At 54.8% G+C, this 27,362-nt stretch overlaps 1 protein-coding gene across 1 annotated transcript; it reads left to right on the top strand.

The window, feature by feature from the left end:
• Positions 1-10,044: 10,044 nt before the first annotated feature.
• VASH1 (vasohibin 1) lies at positions 10,045-25,782 on the top strand (the record flags this gene model as incomplete). The annotated part of the gene is made up of 7 exons (XM_082649628.1): positions 10,045-10,386; positions 16,836-16,924; positions 18,138-18,194; positions 19,753-19,827; positions 22,521-22,902; positions 24,673-24,785; positions 25,710-25,782. The coding sequence occupies exons 1-7, from the start codon at positions 10,084-10,086 to the stop codon at positions 25,780-25,782; spliced, it is 1,092 nt and encodes a 363-aa protein (XP_082505754.1). The 5' UTR covers positions 10,045-10,083.
• Between the last annotated feature and the right edge of the window lie 1,580 nt (positions 25,783-27,362).

The raw sequence follows: 27,362 nt of genomic DNA, 5'->3' as shown, positions 1-27,362 counted from the left end.
GATTTTTAAAGGGGGGGGGGAATCATAAACCCATGATGACACGGCAACAGGAGAGGAAACGATAGCAACAAAACTCTGGAAGCCGGAAAGTAAACGGCCAATTAGCAAATGGCTTAGCTAGCAGAGCAAATTAAATACTAAAATAGTGCTAGGGAATGAAGGAACGTAGCTCGCCCCAAACTTTAGGCACCAGACACCTCTGGCAGTGAGGGTGAAGGTGGGGCAAAGAACAGGAAGACTGGCCGAAAGTCTTTTTAAGAAGTCAGAGCTTCAAACCCCTCCTCAACCCTGGCAGAAACTCTGGGGGCGGCCCCCAGCCAGCTGTTTCTACAAGCCCTCCGAATGATCGAGGGGCTCGCTGGAGATTATCTAATCCCACAAGGGTGCACATTGCATTTACAGCTGTCTTTCTATGGCCTTGGCTAGTTTACAACCCTGTAAGGATAAAAGTTTACTTGTAGAAAAACTGAGAGCAATGCAAATGTTTCTTGGCCATAGAAATGCAAATTAATTTTTCCAGTAGAGATACATTGGTTTTTAGAAAACAATAACCTCATTCCAGTTCATTGCCCTATAGCATATTAACTAGATTTACATCCATTGGCAAATTCGTTTCAGTATTACTGATTACATAGGTCTGTTCAAATTTTCCCCTTAACTGGTTTTAACGACTTCCTAGTTCTCTCATGATTAAATAAATAAATCTTTAACACAAATTCATTTTACACATGTATGACAGCTACTTTCAGCTTTTTGAAAAGTATGCTTTAGCACAGTGATTCTCAGAGTGAAGTCCTGGACCACCGGGGCGTCACCTGGGAACTCGATGCAGATTCTCAGACCTCACCCAGACCTGCTGAATCAGAAACTCTGGGGGTGGGGGCCAGCCACTTGTGCTGTTAGGAGCCCTCAGGTTCTAATGCACACTCAAGTGTGAGAAGCACTGCTTTAGCACTTCCATCAAACGCTACCAAGATGCTACCTTAGTCCTGACTCAGTTGAAACCTTGGAACTTGACAGTCTACGTGGTCTCTAACATAGCTCTGCCTGTGACAGATGAGAACAGGCCAGGCCATCCTTCTCTCTCATCTCCAGGGATGCCTCAGCTGTCCCGTCACTCACTCCCTGTCTCCTTGCAGCACCAAGAGATGGAACAAGGGTCCTTCGTGAGCTGGACAGAACATAAAATTCAAGATTCCTTGAGAGGATTCGTTTAGGGCCCGTTGGCACCTGCTGGTCTGACTCTGTGGGACTAAAACCCTCAAGCTTAGGAACTAATGGTCCCAAAGGGACCATTACCCCAAAGAGAAGGGATGAGCATGAAGGAAAAAGCTACCTCAGAACCCAGCCCCAAATGTTGTGTTTATTTATTCTCTGCCTCCTGCAATAATAATAGAGTGTTATTTCATTGCTGACAGATGCAAAATAACAAGCCCGTTGTGTGCTGATCTGGAGCACATATGCCACCCATTTGTCTTGCAGCCTGACCGGGCGCTCTGCCCTGTTCACAGGCAGCCCTCCCTGACAGCCAAATGCCATACAAGCCCGATAATTGCCCTTCACTGGGGGGAGGATCCCCTTCATCTGCACAACTGATGCTAACGTGTAGCTGGGCTTGAGAACCATGGTTGTAATCTGGTCAGACCAGTGAAGTGAGCTGCTTGAGATAACCTGAAAACCTGAATCAGCATGGGTCTGACCTCCATTCTGGGCTTGTATGGGGAAGGGCACTCTAGCCACTCCTCACTACCACAGCCCCAACTCTGCCACTTAGCAGAGGGGTCAACTTGGACACGTTTTTTTCCCCTCTTCTAGCCTCTGTTCCCCTGGTAGAATGCAAATAATAGAAACACCTTCCTCTAGGGGTGCTGTGAGGACTAAATGAACTGAGGATTATGATTATAACGCCCTTAACACAGAGCCACTCCCCAAATAAGTGTGGGTGTTTGTACTTGGTGGTGGGGTGTGATGATGAAATAGATTCCCTAACAGCCCCTTGGAAGGGGAGTAGGGGCCATAGGAAGAAAAACAGGCTGAACTAACTGAGGCCAGGAAGGAGCTGGTTATAGAGGACCCACTCCATCAATGAGAAGCCCCCAGCCTGCACTGAGGTCCCGTGGCAACTTCTTGTGACTGTCCTTTGCCTTGTATACGACAGAGTGAGCCGCAGGGCCAGTGGGAAGAGGGAAATCTGAGTGGACGCTCTTTGTCAAGCAGGAAAACACTAATTAAATGATTTTTTTCCTCCTTTCTTCATTGCCAAAATACTTGTTTTAACAAGATCCTCCTAGGTCCAGGTGGAAGGCCACTGCTTACCTAAAACCAGTGGTTCCCAACCGGCAGTGATTGTCACCAGTGGGAACTTGCTACTAGCTTCTAGCGGGTAGAGGCCTTGGATGTTGCTAAACATCCTACAGTGCACAGGACAGCTCTTCACAATAAAGAATGGTGCGGCCCCAAGCGCCAACAGTGCCTAAAACCAAACATGGTTGCCCATATTAAGCGAATCTCTCCCTCCACTATGCTCTTCAGACACCTCGTTTCAGCCTGTGCTGGGGCACTGGTCTGACTCTGCCAGGTGTGGTGGTTAGCTGGTGGCCTCCTGGAACAGCAGAAAGGGCAGAGGCTCTGAAACCTGGCTCAGCCACCCACTGGCTAGGACCCAGAAACAGTCATTTAGCTTCTCTGAGGCCATTTTCTCGTCTGAAAATGGAACTTAGAATCCTAATTTGCAAGGTTATGGTCAAGATTAGGCAAAATACTCTGTGTAGAGCACCTGGCACACGGTAAGTACTCAGTAAGTTATAGGGTCACATCTTCCTAGATACAACCCAGAGGGCCGCAGTGATGTCTTGCGTATCTTTACATTGCCTCCAGCATCTCAGGCTATGCCATGCACACAGTAGGTGCTCAGAAGTTGTTGAACTACAGTGAAGTCTTGCCTGGAAGCCAAGGCTCAGGAAATAAACCTAGCCCACCTCATGGACCTATAGTCCTGCCACTTGTACATGGTTTTAATTCAGTCCTCAGGATGCACCCGTATCTCAGAACAGGATCTGTTTCTCCCTGTCACCAAGTCCTGGGTCCTTCCAGTGAGCAGGGAGGCTGAGCTTGGCCTTTGATTCTTTCAGGGACAGCCAGAGCCTTGGCCACTGCTTGGGAGCAACTACCACAGTCCAGCCATTCCCAGCCGACCAACTCGATAACCTGCCAGTAGCCAAACACCTGCCACAGTACCTGGAGAAATAAGTCAAAGGAAATGCCAGTTTCCTAACAAAGGAGGGATGCAAGTCTGGATGAGTATGATTTGCTTGGAAAATGAGAGGGGCCATCACCCAGTCCTCCAGATTGAACAGAGCCTTCCTAAATACACACCCTGCCCACAGCCACCCGCTGACACACACAGCTCAGCCAGAGCGGGAAGCAGATGTGAGAAGACCATCTCTATCCCTTTCCACTGAAAAGCTTTCAAGGGTTCATCTACCACCAGCTTCTCCCCTGCTAGAGAAGACATCAGGGAAGGCATATTGGACCAGGGGGGAGACCTGAATGCAGGTGTGATCCCTGCCAATAGCATGTTGTATCATTTTGAACAAGTCCTGTCACCTCTCTGAGCCTCAGTTTCCCAACTATGAAATGAAACCTGACCAAGAAGGGCCCTTCCGGCTGTGATAGCCTATGCTCTTTCTACGGCCAGTCGTGGCTTCGCTCCCACATAGACCTGCTGAATGCCACGCAGACAAACGCTGATCCATTCCGAGTCCAGCCCTTGCTGCTCTCCAAGGCCTGGATCTCCTATTACTTTACCAGGTGGCCCCCAGCGAACGGCAGGGGAGCCCTATCTCCCCCTCTGTTAGAGTTCTTTGGAATGGACACAATAGTCCTGCCCCTCCTCAGCACCCCACCCCCACCCCGGAGGCCAGGCCAGGCTGCCCAGGAAGTATCAGGCAGGGACTCAGATTGCAAAGATACACGGTGACACAGACACTCTGCCAACCTCCAGGAATCCTGGCCAAGAACAGGTAATGCTGACACCAAGCAGGCACCATAATTGCTAGGTGTCTAAGAGCTAACTGCTCCAGGCGTAACATTGCTCTAGGCTGCTTTCTCCAAATCCCTGGATAAAAGGAATCTAGGCACAACCATCAACAAAAATGAGAACTCCACTCCAAATCCCCTCTCCTGTCCTATTCCTGAATCTTCTTCCCTCCAGGCCCCAGTACCCTCTCTGAGTACAGTGTCTGGGTCCCATTAGCTCAGGGGCTTCCCCTGACACACAAAGGACTGCATCTCACCTGCACAAAGCTTTCTTTCCTATGCGATGCAGAGCAGTACACAACTGTCTGCCAGCTGCCCTGCACTCTTGGCTACGGGGGAGGCTCAGGGTGGGGAAGCGGAAAGGACACCAACTCCGGAGTGGGAATCCCAGCTGTGCCAAGTAGGACAATTTATAATCCTCAGTCTTTTTGCATCTTAGTTTGCAGATCTGTAAACTGATATTAGCAAAACCTACCTTACAAGAGTGTCCTGGGGATTAAATGAACTGACCTACCCTAGGTGCTCGGGAAAGGGCGCTATTTTTATAAGGGGTTTCACCAACTTGGCTGAGCGATACAGTTCTAGGCACAAAACACTCAAAACAATTTGTAAAAGAAGCATTTGAAAACCAGAGTTCTATTGGCACTTTATTGGAAGTGAATTGGATTCCCTTTGGACTAAGGAAGAGCAGACTTCTTCTTCTCTAAGAATTGTTCATTCAATTCAGACAGATGCCAAATGCATGGAGGACTTTGATTCTGTTGTAGGAAGCCCAGAATGGAGGTCATGGGACCCATGCTGATTCAGGTTTTCAGGTTATCTCAAGCAGCTCACTTCACTGGTCTGACCAGATTACAATGGTTCTCAAGCCCAGCTACACATTAGCATCAGCCCAGGAGCTGTTCCAACCTATGGGTGTGCAAGCCCCATCCCAAAGCAATTTCACCAGAATCTCTGCCAGGTAGGGTGAGGTGTCAGTACTTTAAAGAGCTCCCTGGATGCTTCTCATGTGAGATCCACTGGACCAAGAGATCTCCATGATCCCTCCCAGGCATCCTGGTGTGTACAATAACGTATGATTCAGAGTAGACATTTAGTATATGTTTATTGAATAAATGGATGAAGATTCTGACTCATCTTTTTTGCTATTTCCATATTCACCAAAAAAAAAGAAGAAAATAAAAAGAGCTGAATTCCAACTAAGAATCCTAGAGCAGTACTGTCTAGTAGAAATTTCAGCAATGATGGAAATGTTCTATAATCTGTGCTGCTCAGTACAGTAGCCACAAACGGTATGTGGCTACTGAGTACTTGAAATGTGGCTAGTGTGACTGAGGAACTGAATTTTAAATTTTATTTAATGCTGATTAAATTTAAATAGCCACATGACTTCTGGCTACCACACTGGACAGTGCAAACGAAGAGTATGTACCTTTCATGAACACATCTACAGCTGTGTGCTTCCACGTCCCTCTTTTACCAACAGCACCCCATTTTCATTTAGGGCAGCCCCCTGTCACCACCACCTGCAGTCTTTTGGGGACAGCTAATGAAGTTGCCCTGCCCTTCTCCAGCCAAGGGGTGAGCCCAGGACACAAGCTACATCAACCTCTCCAGAAATTTTACTCTAGCTTCAGTGTCACAAGAATAGTAAATGATGGGCTTCCCTGGTGGCGCAGTGGTTGAGAGTCCGCCTGCCGATGCAGGGGATACGGGTTCGTGCCCCGGTCTGGGAAGATCCCACATGCAATGGAGCGGATGGGCCCGTGAGCCATGGCTGCTGAGCCTGCGCGTCCGGAGCCTGTGCTCCGCAACAGGAGAGGCCACAACAGTGAGAGGCCCGCGTACCGAAGAAAAAAAAAAAAAAGAATAGAAAATGAGTTGGAGTAGATAAATACCAATGTTAGTAGTGGCATTAAGACACTGTGTATCGGTTTCCAGAACATTAGTCCAGAGTTTGACGATCACAACAGTGATATATGAGATGGGCTAGGCATCATTATCATCACCATCCTTGTCATCATCAAAGTCCCTGGTACCTAGAAGATCTGATGTGCCAGCTTCTGAACTAAGTACTTAAGTTGCCTAGCTTCCCTGTGCATCATTTCTTCATCGGTAAATTGGGAATTAACTCCTCCTAACCTCTTCCAGCGTTTTTGTGAAGACAGATCAGGTCCATAAGAGCTTTGAGCCAAATAAGGAGTTACCCAAGGTTTCCCTCTCTGGGCATTAGTGTGGGGGAATCATGAGAGGATTTGATGCAGGACACAGTATCTAGGCCCAGTTTACAAGCTGTGTGACACCAGGCAAGACACTTGTCCTTTCTGGGCTTTCAGTTAAAATGAGATTGAGTTAGACAACTCCCTTTCCAGTTTCTCCATTTTCTAACTTATTTGCATGCCCCTCCCACCTGGACTGACACCTATCCCTTCCCACTTCTAAGAACACCCCCCAGAAAACTCTCTAGCCAAGACCATGCTGGCCTTTTGGCCAACTCATTTCTTCTTTCCCCGACACCCACCTGACCAGAAAGTTGCCCGGGGTAAGCACTCCCGTACCTTCCTGTACTAAGCGTCTGGCAAGGCACTTTACTGGAAACATGTTTAAACATCTCCTCTACTAGTAGACCATAGCCCTACTAGGGCAAAGACCATGTCCCTCTTATTCACCACTGTATCCCCAGTGCCTAGTACAGGGTCAGGCACATAAAAGGTGCTCAGTAAGTACTTACTGTTTGAATGAATACCCCAAATCTATCTATTTCATTATTTATCATTGCAGGAAACCCACAGTATTCATTATCTAATGCTGTGTAACAAAGTATCTCAAAACCTACCGGCTTAAAAACAACGACGATCACTTCTTATCTCCCAATTTCTGTGGGAGAGAGATTCAGACAGGGTACGGTGGGGTTGGCTTGTCTCTGCTCCTTATCTGGAACGTTGGCTGAAAGACTCAAAGGCTGGGGGCCGGAATTGTCTCAGTTCACCACCTAGCTGGTGGTTGAGGCAGGCTGTTGCCTGAGAGCCCAGCTGGAGATATCGGCCAGACCACTTCATGTCACCTCTCCCATGTGGCTTGGGCTTCCTCACAACATGGTGGCTGCGTTCCAAGGGTGGGTGTCCTGAGACAGTAAGAAAGAGACAGGAGGAATGTCTCCTTTTTATGACCTAGGTTTGAGAGGTACATCCTATCGCTTCCACCACCTTCTATTCATTAGAAGCCAGACACTAAGTCCAGCCCACATTAAAAGGGAAGGGGATTAGACTCCATCTTTTGAGAGAAGTGGTAAAGAGCTTGCAAACATATTTTAAAACCATTACAACCATTTAGCTAGCACAAGAGGCAAAATGCATGGTGAAAGCTAAGTGTCTGAAGAAGCAGGGATTCAGGTCAAATTATTAGCTGTGTGAACGTGAGGAAATGACTCTCTGAGACTGGGTTTCCCTATCTAAACAATCAGTAGGTTGCAGTTATTGGTCCCTGGTGGTATTTACATGCTTGGAGTCTTCTTGCCTCAGTCATCTTAAAAGGATCGCCTCGTAACTTTCTGGACATCCACTGACCCTTCCCATCATTGATCACCCTTGGTTTCTGACAGTGGAGGCAGCAAGAGTTTGCTACTGGAGCTAGGGGACCTAGGATTCAGACACCAGGGGCAACTTTAAGGAACAGATGTTGAACCATTGAGGACCTCGGGATTCTCCAAGGTCTTCTCAGTCCCAGCCCAGGAGAGGTGAGAAACGCAGCAGTCACAGACCTGAGGAATCTGACTCTGCCTGCCGGGGCCCAGGGATCTGCATTTACTTTTTCACACTAACTGCTGCTGGGGGGAGGGGAGGAGTCTTAAAGCACGTACCCCAGCTGTCTCACCTTAGTCAAGTTCCTTGCTTTTGCTCCCAGTTCGAGGCTTTTCCGCTCCACCACTCTGTGAAAGGGGGAAGGGGAGGGTGCCTTGAGTCTCCGCAGTCCTGGGCCCCGCATACAACAGTGAGCCGTACTTTCGCCTTTTTCTGGACCGGCTGACCCTCCCCAGCCATCGCCTCGCCTGGGTCATGGTCCTAAGACTCGGGCGGAGCATCCCCCTGCCGTGTGCGCCCGGCGCCCAGAGCCGGGTCCTGGGAGGCCCACAGGGGCGAAGTCAGCACACCCCGCTATCACTGGTGCAGGTTATGGGGTGGAAATGGGTGACTTTTAACCCTTTCATTTTCAAGGGGTAGTGACCCTGACCCCTTGATAGCCTCCTTTAAGGAACACGCGCGCCGGGAGATCTCTGTGCTCACCCAGTGTGAAGACCTCGGCTGACAGATGGGGAAACCAAGGCCCATAGAAGGCAGTGATCTGTTGCATGTCCCACACGATCTAGAACCCTGGATTTTCAAACCATAGTCTGGTTTCTACACCCTGAGGGAAATTCAGTCAGGCAGTCCCCTTAGGAAATTCCCGACCGCGGGCCTTCCGAGCCCGGAATCTCCATGGAGTTTGAGTTCGTTGCGAACTTCGCCTGCAGCTCTGCACCGGCTTCGCGGCGTCCTGAGAGAGGGGTGAGAGGGGAGCGCGAGCCCACCGGCATCCTAGTGGTAACTGGGGGCAGAGGAATGGCTGAGGGAGACGGAGGCCCCGGCGGGAACGCACTGGCCCTTTAAGGGGGGGACGGAGCGCATGCGCGGCGCGGGCCGGAGTCGCGCCGGGTGGGCGGCGGGCCGGCAGTGGACCCCGCCGGCAGCTGCTGGGTCCTGAGGCGGCGGGGGTGGCGGTGGCCTGATCTTCGCCGAGCCTCGGAGAAGCGACCTGCGCGTGGACCCCGCGCTCGGCGGGCTGCTCTCCGGGGACTAGCGCAGCCCGCTCTCGCCGAGGCTTTGTCACTCGCCTCTAGCTTCATCCGCGGCCGTGGCTGCGCGAGCCTCCGGGCTTGCTCTCCCCGCCCAGCTGTCCTGCCTCCAGCCCTTAGCTGGGGGCGTGGGGTACGCAGCTGGAGCCCGAGCTAACAGCCGCGGAGCATCCTTCGCCCGTCCCGGCCGCGCCACCGCCCATGCTGCAGCCAGTCCAGGGCGGCGACCCTGTGGCCGCAGCCCGCCGCTCGGTGACCCTGCGCCCCGCCCGAGCCTTCCCCGCTGAGCCCCGGGCCCGGGAGCGGGACCCGCGCCCCGTGATGGCTCGGCTGGCGCAGGTTGGCGCCGGGTGCCCGCCATCCGCCCGCTGAGACGCGCCCGGCTGGGTACCGACGGGGCCTTGGCGCTCCCCGCTTCTCTTCCCCGCCGCGCCCTTCCCCCTTCTGGGGGCTCCGCCGCTCCTTCCCGGGGGCGAGGGCACAGGGGGCCGAGACAAAGCCCACTTTGTGCGGGGAGTTGGCTGCGGGCGTGGAATGTGCGCGTCGGCGCGCGCCCCCTCCCCGCGCCCCGCCAGCTGCGAATCTTGGCTCCCAGACTCGTCTCGTCGGAGAAATCGCGCCCCCTCACCGCCCTCCGGTCCGGGGGTCCCGGCTCGGAGCTGACGCGGCCTGGAGTCGGGTCGGTCCCCCACCCCGGAGCACGCGCAGGTGTGAGAGTACGATATTTTGTAGTGGAATTTGCTTGCCTTCAAAACTGGGAGCTGGGGCGCCCAGTCGGCGTGGGCACCCGTGCCTTGACCCTTTCGTGGCCGCAGATCTGAGCTGCCTGGCCTCAGTTTCCGTCTGACTTTCCTCTGCCAGCCCAGACTGTTGTCCGTTATTGTTCTCGCCGTCAAATGGGGGTGCTTTGTGAAAGCTGCCAAGTTGGGAAGTATTCTCTAGATCCCGTTTTTCATAAAGAACAAGGCCTCTAAGGCTCATCCGGGACAACCAACCCTCTCTGCCCCGCACTTCACGTTGAGGCACTGATTTTTTTCCCCCCCATCAAGTAGTATTTTATTGTACGGGAGCCACGCCCTGGTTTCTTAAAGGCGCCTTGCACTCTGTTTGGCCATGTGTTATCTCTGCAGCTGGTGTGTGGGAGGCCTCCTGTGAGCCACCTTTTCTACCCCTGTCCGCTGAGACATCCTCCCACCCCCGTCAAGGATTTGGGGATGCCAGGGGGGAAGAAGGTGGTCGGGGGCAGCAGCAGCGGTGCTGCCCCCACTGCCGCTGCTGTCCCCTCTGGGGCCAGGCGTTTGGAGACCAGCGAAGGAGCCTCAGCCCAGAGAGATGATGAGCCAGAAGAAGAAGGGGAAGAGGACCTGCGAGATGGAGGCATCCCCTTCTTTATCAACCGGGGTGGGCTACCTGTCGACGAGGCCACCTGGGAGAGGATGTGGAAGCACGTGGCTAAGATCCACCCCGATGGAGAGAAGGTGGCTCAGCGGATCCGTGGGGCCATGGACCTGCCCAAGGTGAGGGGTTTGTGTGTGGGAGGGGAGCGGAGAGCTAAGATCTTAGTGACCTTGGGGCTTCCAGAGCAAAGGGACACTTTCTGTGTTGGGGTGGGGAACTACTGGCATGGTAATATGTTAAAAATATAGGTAGGTTGAACCTGTCCAGAAGAACTTTCAGTTGCCGTTGAGGTTGTTCTGTGAGGTCCACCTGCCCTGTTTCCAGGAGGCCCTCCTCTGTCTCTTCTAAAAAGCCCATGTTTTGTGGGCAGAGCAGCAAATTAACTAACGAGTACACTAAAGTGGCCTGACATCTTATTTGCTAAGTCAGAGAACTGTGGGCAGAGAGAGAATGAATGACTAAGGAGGCTCCAGGGCTTAAGATGTTGAGAAAATATTTTCATGTGTTGTTTTGCTGAATTCTCCAACAGCCTTGTGCATTAAGTGCAGTTTGGGGACCCATTTTACAGACAAGAATGCTGAAAACTCAAGTAGGAACTAGGGGTCCCACAGCCAGTAAGTGGCAGAGCTTGGGTCTCACCCCCAGGTCTTCCGGTTCCAGGGCCTTTGCTTGGGGGGACACGAGGTTCAAGGGCAGTTAGAAGAGGGCCTGTGGAGAGGGGCAAAGTTCAGTCATTTATCTGTGTATGCCTGGAACTTCTCCATGACAGCTCTCCTTCAGTTGTGTCACCGTGGAGGCTGAGGCTGTCTCATTCATCTTTGTCTTTCCAAGACCTCCTGTGTGCTTGGTACAGAACAGGCACTTGTAAGTGTTTGCTGAATGAAAGGGTTCTTGAGACTTTCTGTGCCCTATAGTGCTAGGTGGAAAAACGTGCCTGATTTTTTTTTTCCCCAACGTTATGGTTAAGACTAAGAAAGCACTCTCCCAAATGCAGAGTCCTGAAATCCCCCAAGAAAAGCCAATTGGACAGAGGTCAGATCCCCAGGCTCAGGTCCTGCCTGCTCAGGTGAGAAGGAGGGGGCCAGGGAGAGCAACAGTTAATGTGGATTAGACATGGAGACAGGTGGCCTATTTTGTTTTCTTTTTACCAAGTTATTGGTAGAACCATCAGAGACTATCTTCTGGGACAGGCTGAATTCAGAGGTTGAAGGTTGAGGAACTGCCATATATTTCCAGGGGAAATCAAATGTGGTTTGATTTTGAAGGCTACCTAATCGCCTTCTGTACTAATTTAGAATTTAGCTAAATTCCCTGTGTCTGGACATTGTTTCCGATAATTTACTCTTAAAGTGAACACTGGGTTGCACATTCTAAAACATGAATTTTTGTGTCCATCTCTGATTATTTCCTTGGGATAAATGCCTGGAAAAGGAAGTGTGACGTCAAAGGATATGGACATCTGTTCTGATCACCCACCTAGCTATGAACTCAAGCAGGCCCCTTCAACCTGTTTGAGCCACAGTTTTCTCATCTGTAGAATGGGGTTGATTGTAGTGAAGCTTAAATGAGAGAATATGTTTTAAAGCATTTGAGAAACTGTAAAGCCTCAAACCAGTACTGGTTACTGGATGTTCATTACCTCTGTTCACATCCTTCATCAGGAGAGGAGGCTAGATCTCACTCAGCATTTGTTCCAGTGAAGCTAGAGCCACATGCTTCTCCCACGTGAGCAAGTTGGGGATTAGCAGATGGCTATCCAGCCATCCTGCTGATGTCTAAATCAGGCTACGAGAGAGTGTGAATGGACCCCTGCAGAACTGTCACAACTCCTGGGGGCTGAAAAAAAAAATTGACAACCTCATTAGCAACTGGTTTGGTAATGTCATCTTGTCATCTTCAAGCTTCGTGCATAGGAAAGATACTGATGAAGGAATGAAGCTATTGTCTGTCGGGGGGTGTCATGACTGACAGGCGTGTGCAGGTCCTGAAGGAATTTTGTGAGAGGATTGGGAAAATGGAAACTTCTCCTCCTCAAACCACAGGGAAAGTGTTCCTCCTCCAAAGGAGGGTTCCTCCTCCACCTCGGCCCAGAGTAGGAAGGAGCCCCAGAGTCTAGGCAGGGTGGAGGAGGCCGGGAGGCAGCAGGGTCAGGTCCCAGCAGTATGAACCCAGTGCTGGGCTGGCCCCTCCCTGAGTGGTCATGCCCTTGGAGTTGACACAGAGGCATTCACAGAAGAGATTACACTGTGGTGAGACTAAGAGTTTGGGGATGGCATAATGGGTTTTTTTTTTTTTGGTTTTTTTGTGTTGTTGGTTTTTTTTTTGTGGCTGCGTTGGGTCTTCATTGCTGCGCACTGGCTTTCTCTAGTTGCGGCGAGCAGGAGCTACTCTTCGTTGCGGTGTGCGGGCTTCTCATCGCAGTGGCTTCTCTTGTTTCAAAGCATGGGCTCTAGGAGCGCGGGCTTCAGTAGTTGTGGCATGCAGGCTCAGTAGTTGTGGCTCACAGGCTCTAAAGTGCAGGCTCAGTAGTTGTGCACGGGCTTAGTTGCTCAGCGGCATGTGGGATCTTCCCAGACCAGGGATCAAACCCGTGTTCCCTGCATTGGCAGGCGGATTCTCAACCACTGTGCCACCAGGGAAGCCCTGGCATAATGTTTTAAAAGGCCACTTGAGCCAAAATTTAAAATAGGGAGATTTCACATTCAAGGTCCAGATTTTTGGCATCTTTTCAGAAAATGAGAAGATCTGGAAACAGAGAATCTGTGACCCCACATGGCAGCAGGCAGCTGGAGGTGAGGGCTGGTTCCACTCCCCCAGGTGGCCACGGTCCCCACCACTCACTCTCAGCCTGCTTTCCCTGTGGTTACCTGTACGGCCCCTGCAATGTAGTGTGATAAAACATCACATCCACCATGTTCAAATCCTGGTTCTTCCGTAACTACTTGTAGGTGGAAGGTATGCAAACTCCTTGTGCCTCAGTTTCCTCAGCTGTGAAATATAAAATAGGCATAATAGCAATACCCACTTTTGAGGGGTTATTGGGAGGAACTGATGAAGTAAAGCATGTGAAATGGGTGAGCATGTAATACGTACCCAGCAAATGGAGCAAGGAGGTGAGGGTGCAGCAGACCACCCCACAGGCACTTTGGGGAAACGTCCTTTAAAAGGATGATGCCAGTATGTTAAAGGGCAGCAGTTTCTAAAAGGATCGCAGATCCAGGAGCAGTTTGTGCCCCTTTGTATGAATGTCTCCTTGATGTTTCAAGCTGCCACTGCCTATTTTTTAAAAAATAAATTTATTTATTTCATTTATTTATCTTTGGCTGCGTTGGGTCTTCATTGCCGCGTGTGGGCTTTCTGTGGTTGCGGTGAGCAGGGGCTACTCTTCATTGCGGTGCGCGGGCTTCTCATTGCGGTGGCTTCTCTTGTTGCGGAGCATGGGCTCTAGGCACACGGGCTTCAGGAGTCGTGGCTCACGGGCTCTAGAGCGCAGGCTCAGTAGTTGTGGCGCACAGGCTTAGTTGCTCCGCGGCATGTGGGATCTTCCCGGACCAGGACTCAAACCCGTGTCCCCTGCATTGGCAGGCTGATTCTTAACCACTGAGCCACCAGGGAAGCCCCTGCCACCACCTTTGTGAAAGCTCAGTGGCCACTGGTGGGGCTCTGGACACCGAGCTCCTGCAAAATGCGAATCTGGACATCTCCCCCAAAAAAGCCAGCATTGCCAGGGTCCTCATGGGCTGGCACGCATAGGAATAACAGTGACAGTGGGCAGGACCCGAGCCTCTGCTGTGTACAGAGGACTGTGTGCAGGGCCTTAGGCCCTGTCCTAAGGCCTGGACATGCAGTGTCTCATCTAGGCTCTGAGGTTGGTTCTGTTATGGAACCCACTAGGATCTCGCTGCCAGGCAGTGAACGGCAGGCTTGGGATTTAGACAGAGATGGACCGGTTCCAGCTCCAGCTCCATCAGCCTTTAGGCCATCGTACATCTTGTCCACACACTTAGCTGCAGGCTGCCCCACCTCCCCCAAGCCTCCTTTCTGTTCTAGTCTGAGATGGACTCCGCCGGAGGAGAATGTCTTAATAGAACTCAGGACTTTAGGGGGTTCCTGGAGCAAAGGTAACCCTTGGCCTTGGTAGTGGAGGAGGAGTCATCCCTGAATTGATCTGGGCCAATATCACTTACCTCCACTGTGACCCCACTTAACCCCACAGCTCAACAGTGAGGGCGCATTTCCTGGCTTCTGGTTTGGGGTTGGGGGCTGTGGGCAAAGCCAGGCTGCCAGCCCTCCACTAGGCCCGATCATTTGGATGTACAGAATCTTGCCTGTTTGTTTTGAATGAATGAGTGTATGCTTGTGTGAACATTCAGAAGAAAGGTGCCGGCCTGTTGGCAATGGTTAACGTGAGTTAATGTGTCACTGAGCCGCTGGACAGCTCCCTCCAGCTAGGCCTCAGTGATGGTGGCCTTTAAGCCCCTGCTCATGGATCCCAGGTCTTTTTTAACTTTTTTGGAGCCGTTTAGTTTTTGCAGAGCCGCCAGTTCCTGGGTCCTCTGTCTGGGTGGCAGGGGATGCCCTCGTGGGTACCGCCCGGCCCTGGCCCAGGGCTGGCCCCTGTGAGCTTAGTCTAAGGACTCTTGGACCACAGTGCCCTCCTTGTTTGGAGTGTCTCCCAGGAGGGTGTACTTACAGTCCCTACCCAGGCTCCTCGAAGTCACTGGATGCCCTCACGGAAAGTGGGAACGACGTGCCTGGGATCGATCTTCCACCTGAAGAAGCCACGTGCCATGCTGTTTATAGTAAATTGTGCAGTAATTCCTCTCCCACCCCATATCCTTGACACGGGGAGGCCAGCCAGGCCCTCAGAGAGTTCTGGAGCCCGTCTGGCACAGGGTGGTCAGGCAGGCAGGGGGAGAGCCCACCGTCCGGGGCTTTTATCCCCCTGCTGATTGTAAGTGGTGGCGACAGTTTGGGCAGCAGGGGGTGGTGTGAAAGGGAAAGTAGCTTCCTCCCGATGAGGTGTCAGTGGCTTGGGACTGCCCAGACCGGAAGGAGGGGACTGCCCAGGCCGGAAGGAGGGGACGGGCAGGGAAGGGGAGGAAGTTCCCGCAGAGCTGCCTCCTGGACCTGGCCTTCCCTCTGTGCCTTGGCCCCTTGGGGCAAGTAGGTGTCTGTTAGAGGCTGTGCTGTGTCCCCCTGCCATCTGTGATCACTGGCGTGTCACTTCCCTTCATGTCAGAGCCCCAGCCGCTGTAGCCACGTTATTTAAAAGGCTGTGCCTTCACCACACCACAGGGAGCACCTCCCCCAGCCCAGCCCTACCTGTGGGCTCCTGCTTTGCCCTTTCCCTTCCCCACCTGTGCACACTGACACTCTCAGCAGCCCCTGCCTGCTGGGGGGCTGGGCAGAGGTCTGGGGGGAAGAGCGTGGGACCTTTTCGTGTGAGGAGCCTGAGGCCACCTCACAGCTGGCAGTGCTGGTAGCCAAGGGGGACCCCAGAGGGGTGGGCCTTGGCCCTGGAAATCTGGTTCTTCTACCCAGTGAAGGCCGTTCTGTAACCCCGAGGACCCGGTTGATGCTTCCCTTGGCTTCTGAGGCCTCACTGACTTGTGGCAGCCAAACCGCCAGCCATCGGGCTCCCCTGGCCAGAGAGGGTGGCCTGGGGGTGCACACCTGGTGGTGGCCTCTTTCCTGGCAACGGCTTGGTTGCCGAGGGACAGCCCTGGGGGTCCACAGCTCCTAACCTGACTCCCAGCATCCAGGCAGCCCAGGCTGGCGGTTCCCAGCCCTCAGGAGGCCCCTGCCCGACACCCCACCTCTCCGCTTCCTGGGTCTGGCTCTGGAAAGTCTCTTCTGGTGAGGAGGACTGTACAGTTCCCTGGTTACCTGTGCTGATTACAGGTGTGGAGCTGGTAGGACAGGGGGCTATTGAAGGGGAACTGGAGTTCCTGTGCTGCCGTGGAACCCCTTCAAAGTGGCTACTCCATGGCAAGACCTGTCCCAAACCACGTGCCCCCTGCACTTACTCCTGGACAGCTTAGCTTGGAGCTGGAAGGCCTGGTCGCTGTGCTGTGATACGGGGGGGTGGTGCGTGACACCACCTGCCGAGGGTGTGTCCGCCTCTCACGGAGCGCTCCCCCAGCCCAGGACAGGGACACCCGATAAACCGATTTTGATCCGGCCCTTGAACCAGAGTGAACACCACCCCAATACTGACATGCCTGTTAGGCCTTGAAGTTAATGAAATTTAAAATTCAAACACCTGTGAGTCAGGTGAGTCAACCTGTGTTTTTCTGAAATCATTAAAGAAGCATAAAATTGGCACATGGACGTAAGCTCCAAATTAGAAATGCTGTCCAGTGCCAGGAGGGAGAGGAAGGGCTGTGGTGGGGGCCTGACGGGAGCCTCTGGAAGGGGCTGCCGAGGAGAGAGGCTCGGCCGAGGAGAGAACCGGGGTGGCCCTCCGTGGAATGTGGCTTCTCTGGGGGCTAATCTGAGTGTTGGGTGGGCTGGAAGCTCCACGGTGAGCGTCCCTCTGTGACCAGAGCTCTTTCTCCGTCCCCAGATTCCCATACCGAGTGTGCCTACGTTCCAGCCCTCTACTCCCGTCCCTGAGCGCCTGGAAGCCGTGCAGCGCTACATCAGGGAGCTGCAGTATCCTCCCTGGTCAGGGTCATGGCCACCGTCCGGCTGGTCCAAAGGCCAAGTGGGGCTTGTTTACGGACAGGGCCAGAGAGGGCCCGGCAGAGCAGCCTCACTCCACAACTCCAGGGGCGCCGTTCCCATGGCATCTCTGTGCCCCGGAGTCGTGTAAGCACAGCCTGTGTCCGCCCGGGTGTTGGAGGTAGTTTGATGAATGCCAGACGCACTCCAGCCTCTCTGCCACCTGCTTCTTCCTCTGTGTGAGGGGTAAATGTCTCCTGAGCGACCTGCTGGTGGAAGCCTAGTCCAGGTCCGCCAGGCCAGACCTTCTCTGCTGACCATCCAGCGCCAGCAGAGGGAGAGAGGGGAGTTTCCCTTGGGGCTGTTTAAAAACTGGTCTAAAATGGGTATGTGGTGGGAGGGCGGCAGGTAGATGGAGAAAAAGGATTTTATGCTTTGGGAGGTAACTTCCCCATCTTGGAAGTTTCTCCCATTTCTTCACCTTTTTCTTCCCTGGCAGGAGGCCAGTTGCCCAGCATGGGAAGAGCCTCCCCTGAGCCCAGGATTCCCCGGTGTCCCTGAGTTGGGCCCCTCCACCCCTGTGCCCTGCCTGGAGCTATGCGACCTAGGCTCTCCCCCGCCCTCCTAGCTGCAGATTCGGTCAGAGATGGCAGGACCAGGCACCAGGCGCGGGTCCTGAGCAGAAGAAAAGCCAGGCTGGTGACTGAAAACTGGGTCCAGCCCTTCCTTTGCCGTGGGGGGGGGGGGAGGGCGTTGGCGCCCAGAGAGGGAGGCGGTTGGCTTGGGAGCGGCACTCAGCAACGCAGTCGTGCAGGAATCCCACCCCAGCCTTCTCCCAGTTCGCGCTGCTTCTCACTGGTTGGACTATGAAGTACTGCAGAGAGCTGTCCAGGGCTCAGCCTCTTTCCCAGCCCTGGCTGCCTGCCCCATGGCTCCCTCCCTAGGAGAGCAAGGGTGGCAGCAGAGGATGAGAGGGACGGACACAGAGGGGCCCTGTGGGGCGAGGAGAAGCCGCGTGCTGCGTCCCCTTCTCCCTTCAGACAGTCAGGTCTTGAGTATCCTCCCAGGTGCCTTACAGAAGCATTTTGTGGGGTCCTTATCCAGCCTGCACCCCTGGGAGTGCTGGATCCCCAGGGTCTGGATGAGGGCAGAGGGACACACCTCTTCCAGGTCAAGCCAGGAAGCCCTTAACCGGCACCCACAGGTACAATCACACAGGGACGCAGTTCTTTGAAATTAAGAAGAGCAGACCTCTGACAGGGTAAGTGTGGGGAGTGCCTCGTCCCTCTGCACCAAGGTAACAGCGCCTGGTCCAGTTGGAGCCCCTCGGGCACCTGTGGGTGGAAGCTTATGAGGCAGGCAGGGACTCTTCCCAGGGGAGCCCGCCAGCAGGACAAGTACCACCGTGGGGCCCTCCTTAGGACATCCTAAAGAGGGGACTCTGGCCAAGACGGGCAGCCGGGGCTCCCTTGAGGATGAGGAACCCTGACATCCACGCTGAGCCAGGAGGGTGATGGCAGCCCCCCAGCTTGGTGATGACAGAGGGCAGTCCCAGGTAGATGTCTGGGTGTGAGCCTCGTCTTCTTTTTAAGAGAGGTGGGCCTCGCAGGAGAGCCCTCCGCCTCTCTCCATTCCCTGGAGCTGCCTGTGCACTCCCCACGGCAGGGACCTGCATGTCAGTGGCCTTACTGGACTCTCTTCTGGTCATTTAATACAAGGCCCAGTTTCTGAGCAACAGGGACCCCACTGGAGAGAACACTGCATCTCTCACTTTCCATTCTACACCCTAAGTGTTGACCCCTGACTGGATCCACCCCGAAGAAACCCTTAGGGCAGATCAGAATGGAGACTGAATGCCACAGCTGGGTCTGGGGGCCCAGCCCAAAGCTGTCCAGGCGTCTAAAACCCTGTGCTTTTAAAATTAATGTGAATTTTATGTCTTGCTCCACATATAATCTGTCCATGTTCACTGCCTTGTAAAAAATGCTTTAAATGGCCTATTAGCTAATTACTTCATTACCCCCTTTCCAAGCCCCGGGGTGGAATGCAGCCTTGCTCACCCCAAAGCTTCGCTCTTGTTGTCCTGTGGCCGCTGTGTGTGGGGGGCCCAGCTCCAGCCTCATGGGATGGAGGAGTCCAGCACCCTCCCCAGCAAAGCCAGTGGCCAGGCTGCATTCCGAGGCCCAGAGGGCAGCATTCGGTGAGGAGGGAGGAACCAGGCTTCAGGGATAGTCTGTGTTAAAGTGGCCTGAATTCCAAGTTCAAGAAGCAGGCAGGGGAGTCACTGGGCAGCTAACTTCCTGAGATCCCATGTCCAGGCCCCAGGCAGCTGGCCAGCTGCGGGGCAGCAGTTACAATCAATTACAAACTCTTCAGAGAAGTCAGAGTTGGGTCAGGGGTGTCCACTGTGCTGTGAAGAGACAAGATCAAGATCAAGGCCAATGTCTCCAGCACCCTTGGCATGCTTTCCCATGGGCCCCCCAAACACCACCTTCACAGAGGGCCCCTAGCCCAGTGGCTGTCAAAGATCTGCCTACCACTGCATGCCCCCCATTCACCCTCCCCGCCAGAGGTCTTGGAGCAGAGCCTGAGGGGAGGGGGAAGAGGCCTCTTTCCTTAACTTCAGTGGTTGCCTCTTCTCCCATCCCCTTAGGCTCAGGAAGGATGTGAGGGGAAGGAGAGGGAGGTGCTGGGCCTGAGCTGAGGCAGCTTGGAAGGGAGGGGAGCCTCTGTCCATCTAGCATCTCTAGTCCACCTCGTGATACTCCTTCACCGGAAGGAGCCTCTGTCCTTATGACTCTTGCCTCCCTTCCCCCCAGGCTGATGGACCTGGCCAAGGAAATGACCAAAGAGGCTCTGCCAATCAAATGCCTGGAAGCCGTGATCCTGGGAATGTATCCTTCCTCTGAGAGGCCTGGGTGGGGGTAGGCACGTGCTCAGCACCTCTGGGCCAGCTTCGTCCTCTGGAAGAGGAGGGCTGAGTGAGCTCCAGGGCCCTCCCAGCTCCCTCTCCCAGCAGTCATGAACTTGGCCCAATGTGAACGAGCTTGACGGGGACTCAGTCCCTTGCATCTGTTGCTAACTTCCGAGGCTTACTGGGCAGCTTTTTTTGAGTCGTGGACGCGGTGACCCTGTTCTCAGAACCACAGATCAGGGCACATTGTTTCATAAGGCTGTTGTGCTATTTCCCAGAACCAGAGTCTGGAAGAAGCAGGTTGGATGCCCAGATGTTGGCATTTCCAGGACATGTTAATTTGTGGAGATAATGGATGGGATCTTTGATATAAAACTGCCTATTAAAAAAAAAGCAAACAGGGTTTCTCAGTCTCCCCCACCCAAAGGGTAGAACTGGGACCTATGGCTGGGTTACAAGAGTAGCTAAGTGGGACATATAAGCCCCCCAATATCCCCAGTTAGAGCAAAGTAAGGAGACAGGTGTTTATGGCCAGTCCTCTGTCATAAGTGGACCCTGCCTGAGCCCTACCCTGTTTTGTTTTTTTGCAGAAAATCTTAACCTTGTAGAAGCATAGATTAATATAATGGAACCCATGTGCCCATCACTCAGTTGTACCAATTGAAGGCCAATCTCGATCCATCTCTGCCCACCACCCCTCACATCACCCTCTTTCCTGCACCTACCAAGGCTTTTAAATATTCTGTTTGCCACCCCTGGTGCAAGCACCTGGCTCTGTGCTGAGCAGGGCAAGGTGGCAGGTGCCTAATGGGACGGAGGAGTCCACTCGCTAGGGCAGGTCCCGGAGGAGAAGACAACGGTCAAAGGCCAGGAGCACAGCTTCTTTGAGGAGGACTGTGATCTGAGGGGGACACTCCCCACCCCCGTAGGCATACCTGCCTTAAACTATGTGAAGACACTGAAGGGGTGCCCCCCGGTCCCCCTCCCTGAGGGGTCCTCAGAGCTAAGCCTACTGTGGCAGTCCTCTATGGACCAAAGAGCCCCACGAGCATGGCCCTGTCCAAAGGGTTCTTTGCTGGGACGAGTGTGAGGCCAGCCCAAGAACTCCAGGCTGCTGCCAGCAACCCCTTCAGAGCCACACACCAAAGTGGAGGTTCCCACCCCATTGTAAGAGGGAGACTCAGTTCCCCTTCCCCTGAGCACACAGAGAAGCTGGTCCAGACGGGATCACGTGGTCCTGCAGGCTTTTCAGGGGTTACCTGCTGGCTCGTATGTAGGCGGGAAGAAAACAGGAGCAGCCCTCATCTGGGGGGACCCCTCCCCACTGTCCCCACAGGACCACCACGGGTCCCTCCTACACACGTGGTGAGCACTGTATTGGGTTTGTCCCTGGGCCTCATCCTCGCTGCACACTGAGCCTGCGCCTTGCTCATCTGTGTCCCCAGTCACTCGCTTGCAAGGAGTCGGTCTCCGTAAGCATCGTGGTGACTGAGAGAACAGACTTCGGGGTCAGGCCAACCTGGACCTGAATCCTAGCTCTGCCGCGTCCTCACTGTGTGACGCCGAACAAGTTCCTTAACATCTCTGAGCCTCGGAGTCCTCCTCTGCAGAAGGGGACGATGGCAATCCCACCCTGCAAGTTTGTTAGGACAGTTGAATGAGCGGGTGCATGTAGGACGCTGGATGCAGTGTCTCCGTGGTCTCTCCTCCAAGCTTTTATCCTGTTTATCTCATTCTACCCGTTTGTTCAAGAACAGTTTTGAGTGACTGTTATGTGCCCACCTCTGTGCTGGGCCCCAGAGATACAGCAAAGAACGTGACAGACAAAGTCCCCATTCTCAGAAGATTACATTCTAGTCGGGGAGACAAAAAATAAGCAAGTAAACCAAGAAGTAAGAAAAATAATTACAGATTGTGGTGATGTGCTGTGGGGAAAATACGTAGGGCAGACTTGCTTTAGAAAGGGAGGTCAGCGGTGCTGGCCAAGCCTGAGGCCTGAGGACGAGCTGGCAGCTGCAGCGGGGGGTGGAGGGGCAGCTAGAGGAAAGAGCTGGCACAGAAGGTCCCCCGGGGAGGTTGCAGTGGGCCGCTGGACCAGGCTCTCGGCCTCCCAGGCCACGGGGGCAAGCTTGGTTTTATTTGAAGAGCAACCGGCAGTATGTCTGTGCGTAGGGGGTGGAGAGAGAGAGAACAGGATTGGCAGTGCATCTGTGAGGAAGTGTGTGTGAGAGAAAGACGGTGTGAGAGGCAAGGTAGAGGTGAGGAGGGCTGTGTGACTGACAGGAGGAGAGAGGGAGACGGGGTGGTGGGCAGAGGGCCCTCTTGCCCTTCCTTCAGCCCAGGACTCTGGAAGGCCCTGTGGCTTGGAGTGCCGGCCTCACTCTTAAGGTGTTATTTGGTGAGCCCTGCCTGAGGTCATAGCAGCAGCTGGTAATCACTGAGCGCCCTGACCCATAAAGATTGAGTTTATTGAGCACCTACTTACGCCAGGCCCAACCCTGACGACAGGAAGTGGAGGTGAGCAAGACCTGCTGCCAGCACTCAGGAGCTGGGGTGCAGGGCCGCTCACTTAGCCCCTCCCAGGTTGGGGTGGAGGCCGTCCCCGTCCCGCCCCTGCGCGCTGGCCCTCGGGCCTCTCCCTGGCTGTTTCCTTAGCTGGGGCGGCGCGGCCAGTTACCTCACCAACAGCATGCCTACCCTGGAACGCTTCCCCATCAGCTTCAAGACCTACTTCTCAGGGAACTACTTCCGCCACATCGTGCTGGGGGTGAACTTCGGCGGCCGCTACGGGGCGCTGGGCATGAGCCGGCGCGAGGACCTGATGTACAAGCCGCCGGCCTTCCGCACCCTCAGCGAGCTCGTGCTGGACTACGAGGCCGCCTACAGCCGCTGCTGGCACGTGTTAAAGAAGGTGAAGCTGGGCCAGTGCGTGTCCCACGACCCGCACAGCGTGGAGCAGATCGAGTGGAAGCACTCGGTCCTGGACGTGGAGAGGCTGGGCCGCGACGACTTCCGCAAGGAGCTGGAGCGGCACGCCCGCGACATGCGGCTCAAGGTCCGTGTGAGCGGCCGCCCTGCCCGCGAGCGTCCAGGGGTGTGAGCATCCAGGGGCCGACAGGGGTGGAGACGGAAGGGCTTCCGCTTCCTAGGGGGTCGCTCTTCCAGGGAAGCCCCCTCCCTCCTCCCCTGTCCCCCGCCCCCGCCCCAGCAGAGGTGGTGCCAGGATTAAGGGAGATGAGGGGGAGAAGTTTCCGGGCTTTGCTCAAAGGTCATCATCCATGAGACAGTCCCCTCCGGTGAGCAGGCCAGGGGAGGCTCTGGAGGGGGCAGCAGACGAGCCGGGTCTGAGCACGTAGAGGAGGGCAGGGGTGCCACAGGCCAGGTGGAGGGGGCTGTGCGTAAGGACTGGAGGGAAATCATAGCCTGTCTGGAGGGAATGGTCGTGTGGGGTGGGCAGCAGCAGCCATGACCCCTGTGTATCCTGACTCTTGACCCCTAGCCCCAGTGAAGGGCTAGGAGGAAGTCAGAAAAAGGAGGAGGTTCAGACTGTGGGGACACAAGGCGGGGTGGTCCCTTCTCCCGCTTTCCCACACCCACTGAGCAGGGGTCTTGGAGGAGGGGGAAGGGCTGCTGGACCCAGAAGTAGTCGGGCTGAGCTGCTGAGGAGTTGGTCCCCAGAGCCTTACGGGTGAGCAAAATCTTGGCCTCTCCCTGGTTTCCCGTGGATGGGGGTGCCTCCTCTGGGGCCTGCCAGCCCCTCCCCATTGCCCAGTCATGCAGCCCTGTGCGCTGCCCCTCCGGGTAGCCTGGGGCCGCAGCCATGACTGTGGCAACTTTGCATCCACTGCTGCTCCCCAAAACGCCGGGAGGGCAGCGGGCAGCGGTGGGTGCTCCCTTTTCAGGGTAAGGAAGTGAGGTGCGGGCAGCCCAGAGACTTGCTCGCGGGCTGTGGGAGGCAGATGGGACTGGGGCTCAGTGTCCGGATGGCGAACCCAGGCACATCACAGGTGCTTTCAGGTGTCCCAGCGGGGATGCGGCAGAGCTAAGGCAGCCCTGCCCCGCCAGCCAGCCCCTAGGCCAGGACCGTGGGGCAACAGTGCCTTCCCCAGGGCAGAAGCGGGCTGTAGTTGACCCTGCCGCTTTCAGGGGCTGCCCTCTTCCCCTGCAGAGCTCTGGGTGCCCAGCTGCTGGAGTGTTACTGCATCTTCAGGGGAGCAGGTTGGATCTAGAGTTGGAGGCACTATTACCTAGTTTTTTGTGCTGTGTTTCCCAATCTGTTTTTTGCTGTGCATTTCCCATGTTATTTGCCCGCTTCCAGTACCACTCCCGTATACCCCAAGTTTTGAAGATTCAGGTCAAATGGACAGTGCTGCATAAATTCACTTGCTTTTCTCATTTTTTTCCTTAATCAGAGATATAGCTGCTAGTCTGAACTTCTGATTGACTCGAGATAACCAGTGTCACCCTTGGGTCTGGTAGGATCCCAGCCCATAGCTCAGACATGGGCTGTTTCCCCAGCCGGCACATCTACCTGGCATGGGTAAATGGCCCTTTTCTCAAGGGCCACCATGAACCCTCAGTAACTTCCACCCATATCCTTGCTATTTCAGGGGCCAACAGAGATTAGGCAGCCCTGCTGTGGAACCACTGCCCTGGCAGTTGTAGTGCCTGGGAAACAGGTTTGGGAAGACCCTGGGACGGCAGAGCATGGCTCGAGGCTTCCTGGGCCCTGCCCAGGGCAGCTTTGGGGCTTGTGGCTCCTGCCGGGCAGGACGGGCTCTGGGGCAGTCCTGGAATGAGTGTTTGTTTCTTCCTCCCCACCAAGATTGGCAAAGGGACCGGCCCTCCCTCCCCCACCAAGGACCGCAAGAAGGATGTGTCCTCTCCACAGCGGGGCCAGTCTAGCCCCCACCGCAGGAACAGCCGCAGTGAAAGGCGGTGAGAAAAGGGTTTCGCCTTGGGTGGGGGGCTGGGGAGACAGCAAAAGGCGTTTTCCTTCCCTCTCATCTTCCAGATCCCTCTGTTCTTCCCCCCACCTCTTCTCTTTCTCACCTTTCTCTTTTTTGCCTCTGCTGGAGGGAACTTAGGATGGTGTGTTTGTTTGTGTGTTGATATGGAGGCAATGCGATCCCATTTCTCGAGAGAAGACATTGCTGGCCCACCGGTCATCCTATGCGGGGCCCAGATGCCAAGCCGGAGACCCACAGGGAAGGCTGGAGGCCAGCTGCAGAATGGGCTCTGTGGGAGGGAGGGTAGGAGGGGCGGGGCCCTGCCTACAGTGAATCCTTCCAGGAATATCACTGGAAAAGGTTTGACGTCAGATGGCAGCTGGAGGCTGGCTTTGAACGAAACTTTTGCCCCTGTGAGTCTGTCGTTTCTGCAGAAACATCCCGTTAAGACACCAGGCTGCCTCATCAGATTTGTCTCCTACACGTCGGCCTGGCTCTTGCTTTAAATGTCGTTGTCATTCTGGAAGCACCTCTCTGGTGTAAGGGCCGCCAAGCTGGCCTCCAATATCCAGCATCCTTCACTTTGACCTAGGAGGGTTTCAGAGAGAACAGATCCCCCTCACAGAGACGGACGCATTACACTATTACTTTCTTACTTAACTGCAGCCGGAATTGCTGGCCTCCGTGAAAAGCAGTACCCTGCAAGGGAGTGCAGGGACCACACTCAGGACAGCAAGGCGTGTGGGCGCTCCAGAAGCACACTTCCACAGGGGCTCTACCGATTCCTTTGGGACACCTTGGAGACTGGGGAGGTGGGGAGCCAGCAGGGGCAGCCACCCCTTGCTCCCTGCTCCCGCACCTCCCTGATGGGCCACTCACCCCTTCCCCCTCCTCTGCTCTCTCCTCCCTGCAGGCCTTCTGGTGAGAAGAAGCCTTCGGAGCCCAAAGCCATGCCAGACCTCAATGGGTACCAGATCCGGGTGTGAGGCAGGCGGCAGTGCCCCAGCCGCACCCACTTCTGGGGGCCGGCATCTACCTGCCAGAACTGGCCTCGCTCCTGGGGAAGTTGGGGCTGATGGTGGGGCAGGGTGAGGGGCAGCGGGAAGAGCGTGTCCCAGCTCAGCCACCCAAGATGCTGCCCCTCCCGCTGGGCCAAGCCCCCTCACTTTGGACCACGAGGCAGTGAAGAGTTTAATTTTGAGTTTTTAACTCAACAACTGAAATTTAAGGTATTTGGGAAAAAACTTAAAACTAATGGATCTGCCAGTGGCTGGAAGGCCAGTGCTTAGAGGATCTAAGCACCACAGGGCTGGGTGAGGAGGGGTTGCTGGCTCTGCTGGTACTCCTGCCCCAAGGTCTCTCTGGGATTTGGGTCCATTCCATCTATGGGAAACCTCCCAGCTCTGCTAGGCCTGTGGCAGGATGGAGGGAGGGGTGTTTCTCCAGTCCTGTCTGCCCTGGCAGATCTTCACCCAGGGAAAGGAAAGCAGGGTAGGAAACACCCTGAGAAAGGGCTGTATGGCCCGTATCAGGAGCTCAGCACAGGCCACATCTGCCCCGAGAGCCAGAGCCTGTGGCTCAGAGGGTCCTCGGGCCCTTGCAGCCCCATGGACAGTGTTTTGTGGACTGACATTGCCTCGTGGCAGGGCCCGTGCTGGGATGGGCTGGACGAGAGCCCAGGAGAGAACCACTGGGGGAAGGGTTCCCGGACCCCTACCTGGCCTCCTTGCTCAGCCCAGCTCTGCCTGTTGCTGAAGCCGGGGCCTCCCTGCAGAGGGGCTGGGCTGTGCCAAGGGCCCAGATATGCACTGGGCTCAGCATGACTGTGGGGACTGAATAGACCTGGTGGGTCCAGGAACCGTGGCTGGGGATGGGGTGGGCCACTCAGGCCTAGGTCTGTCCCCCTGGTAGGTAGTCCCCAGGGACTGCTCCCCCTTCCTGTTACCTTAGCCCTTGCTGGGGAAATGAAGACCAGATCAGGCTGCCTGTGTCCCAGCCCTACCTCCCCTCATTCAGCAGCCTGGGTAGGTGTGGAGGGCCCAGTGATGATCAGGCCTGTTGTGTGAGGCAGCTCATCAGGGAAGAAGCTGAGCTGCTGGCGTCTGCACAGCCTGCCTGGCAGGTGTGAGATACCTGGCGGGCAGGTGAGAGGTTGTGGAGAGAGGTTGGAGGGCCTGCGGGAAGGTTCTGGAGGCCCAAGTAACAAAGAGGTGTAGGTCAAGGGGGCAGTGCGGCCACTGAGGAGAGGCAGGGCCCGAGAACTGGGGAATGTAAGTGAGAAAAGAATGTGGGGGAGAGTTTAGAATCAGGCGGCTTTGGGGAGTAGTGAGTTCCCTATTGCTGGAGGTATTCAAGCAAAGACTAGATGGCTGCTTGTCATCTTGAAAGCTATAGAAAGGATTTAGGTTACGGAAGGATAACTGGATGAGATGACCATTAAGGTTTCTTAATACTGAGAGGCTAGGATTCAGCCAGGAGCAGCTGGCAGTAAGGCTGCAGCGGGGCTGGGGGCCTGGAAGAGGGAGGACCAGAGCCAGAGTTGTAAACTCAAATGCCTGCGGGGCCA

This window comes from Grampus griseus, assembly GCF_964374135.1.
Source record: "Grampus griseus genome assembly, chromosome: 2".
Taxonomy (NCBI): Eukaryota; Metazoa; Chordata; class Mammalia; order Artiodactyla; family Delphinidae; genus Grampus; species Grampus griseus.
This window is presented reverse-complemented; position numbering and strand designations above follow the sequence as displayed.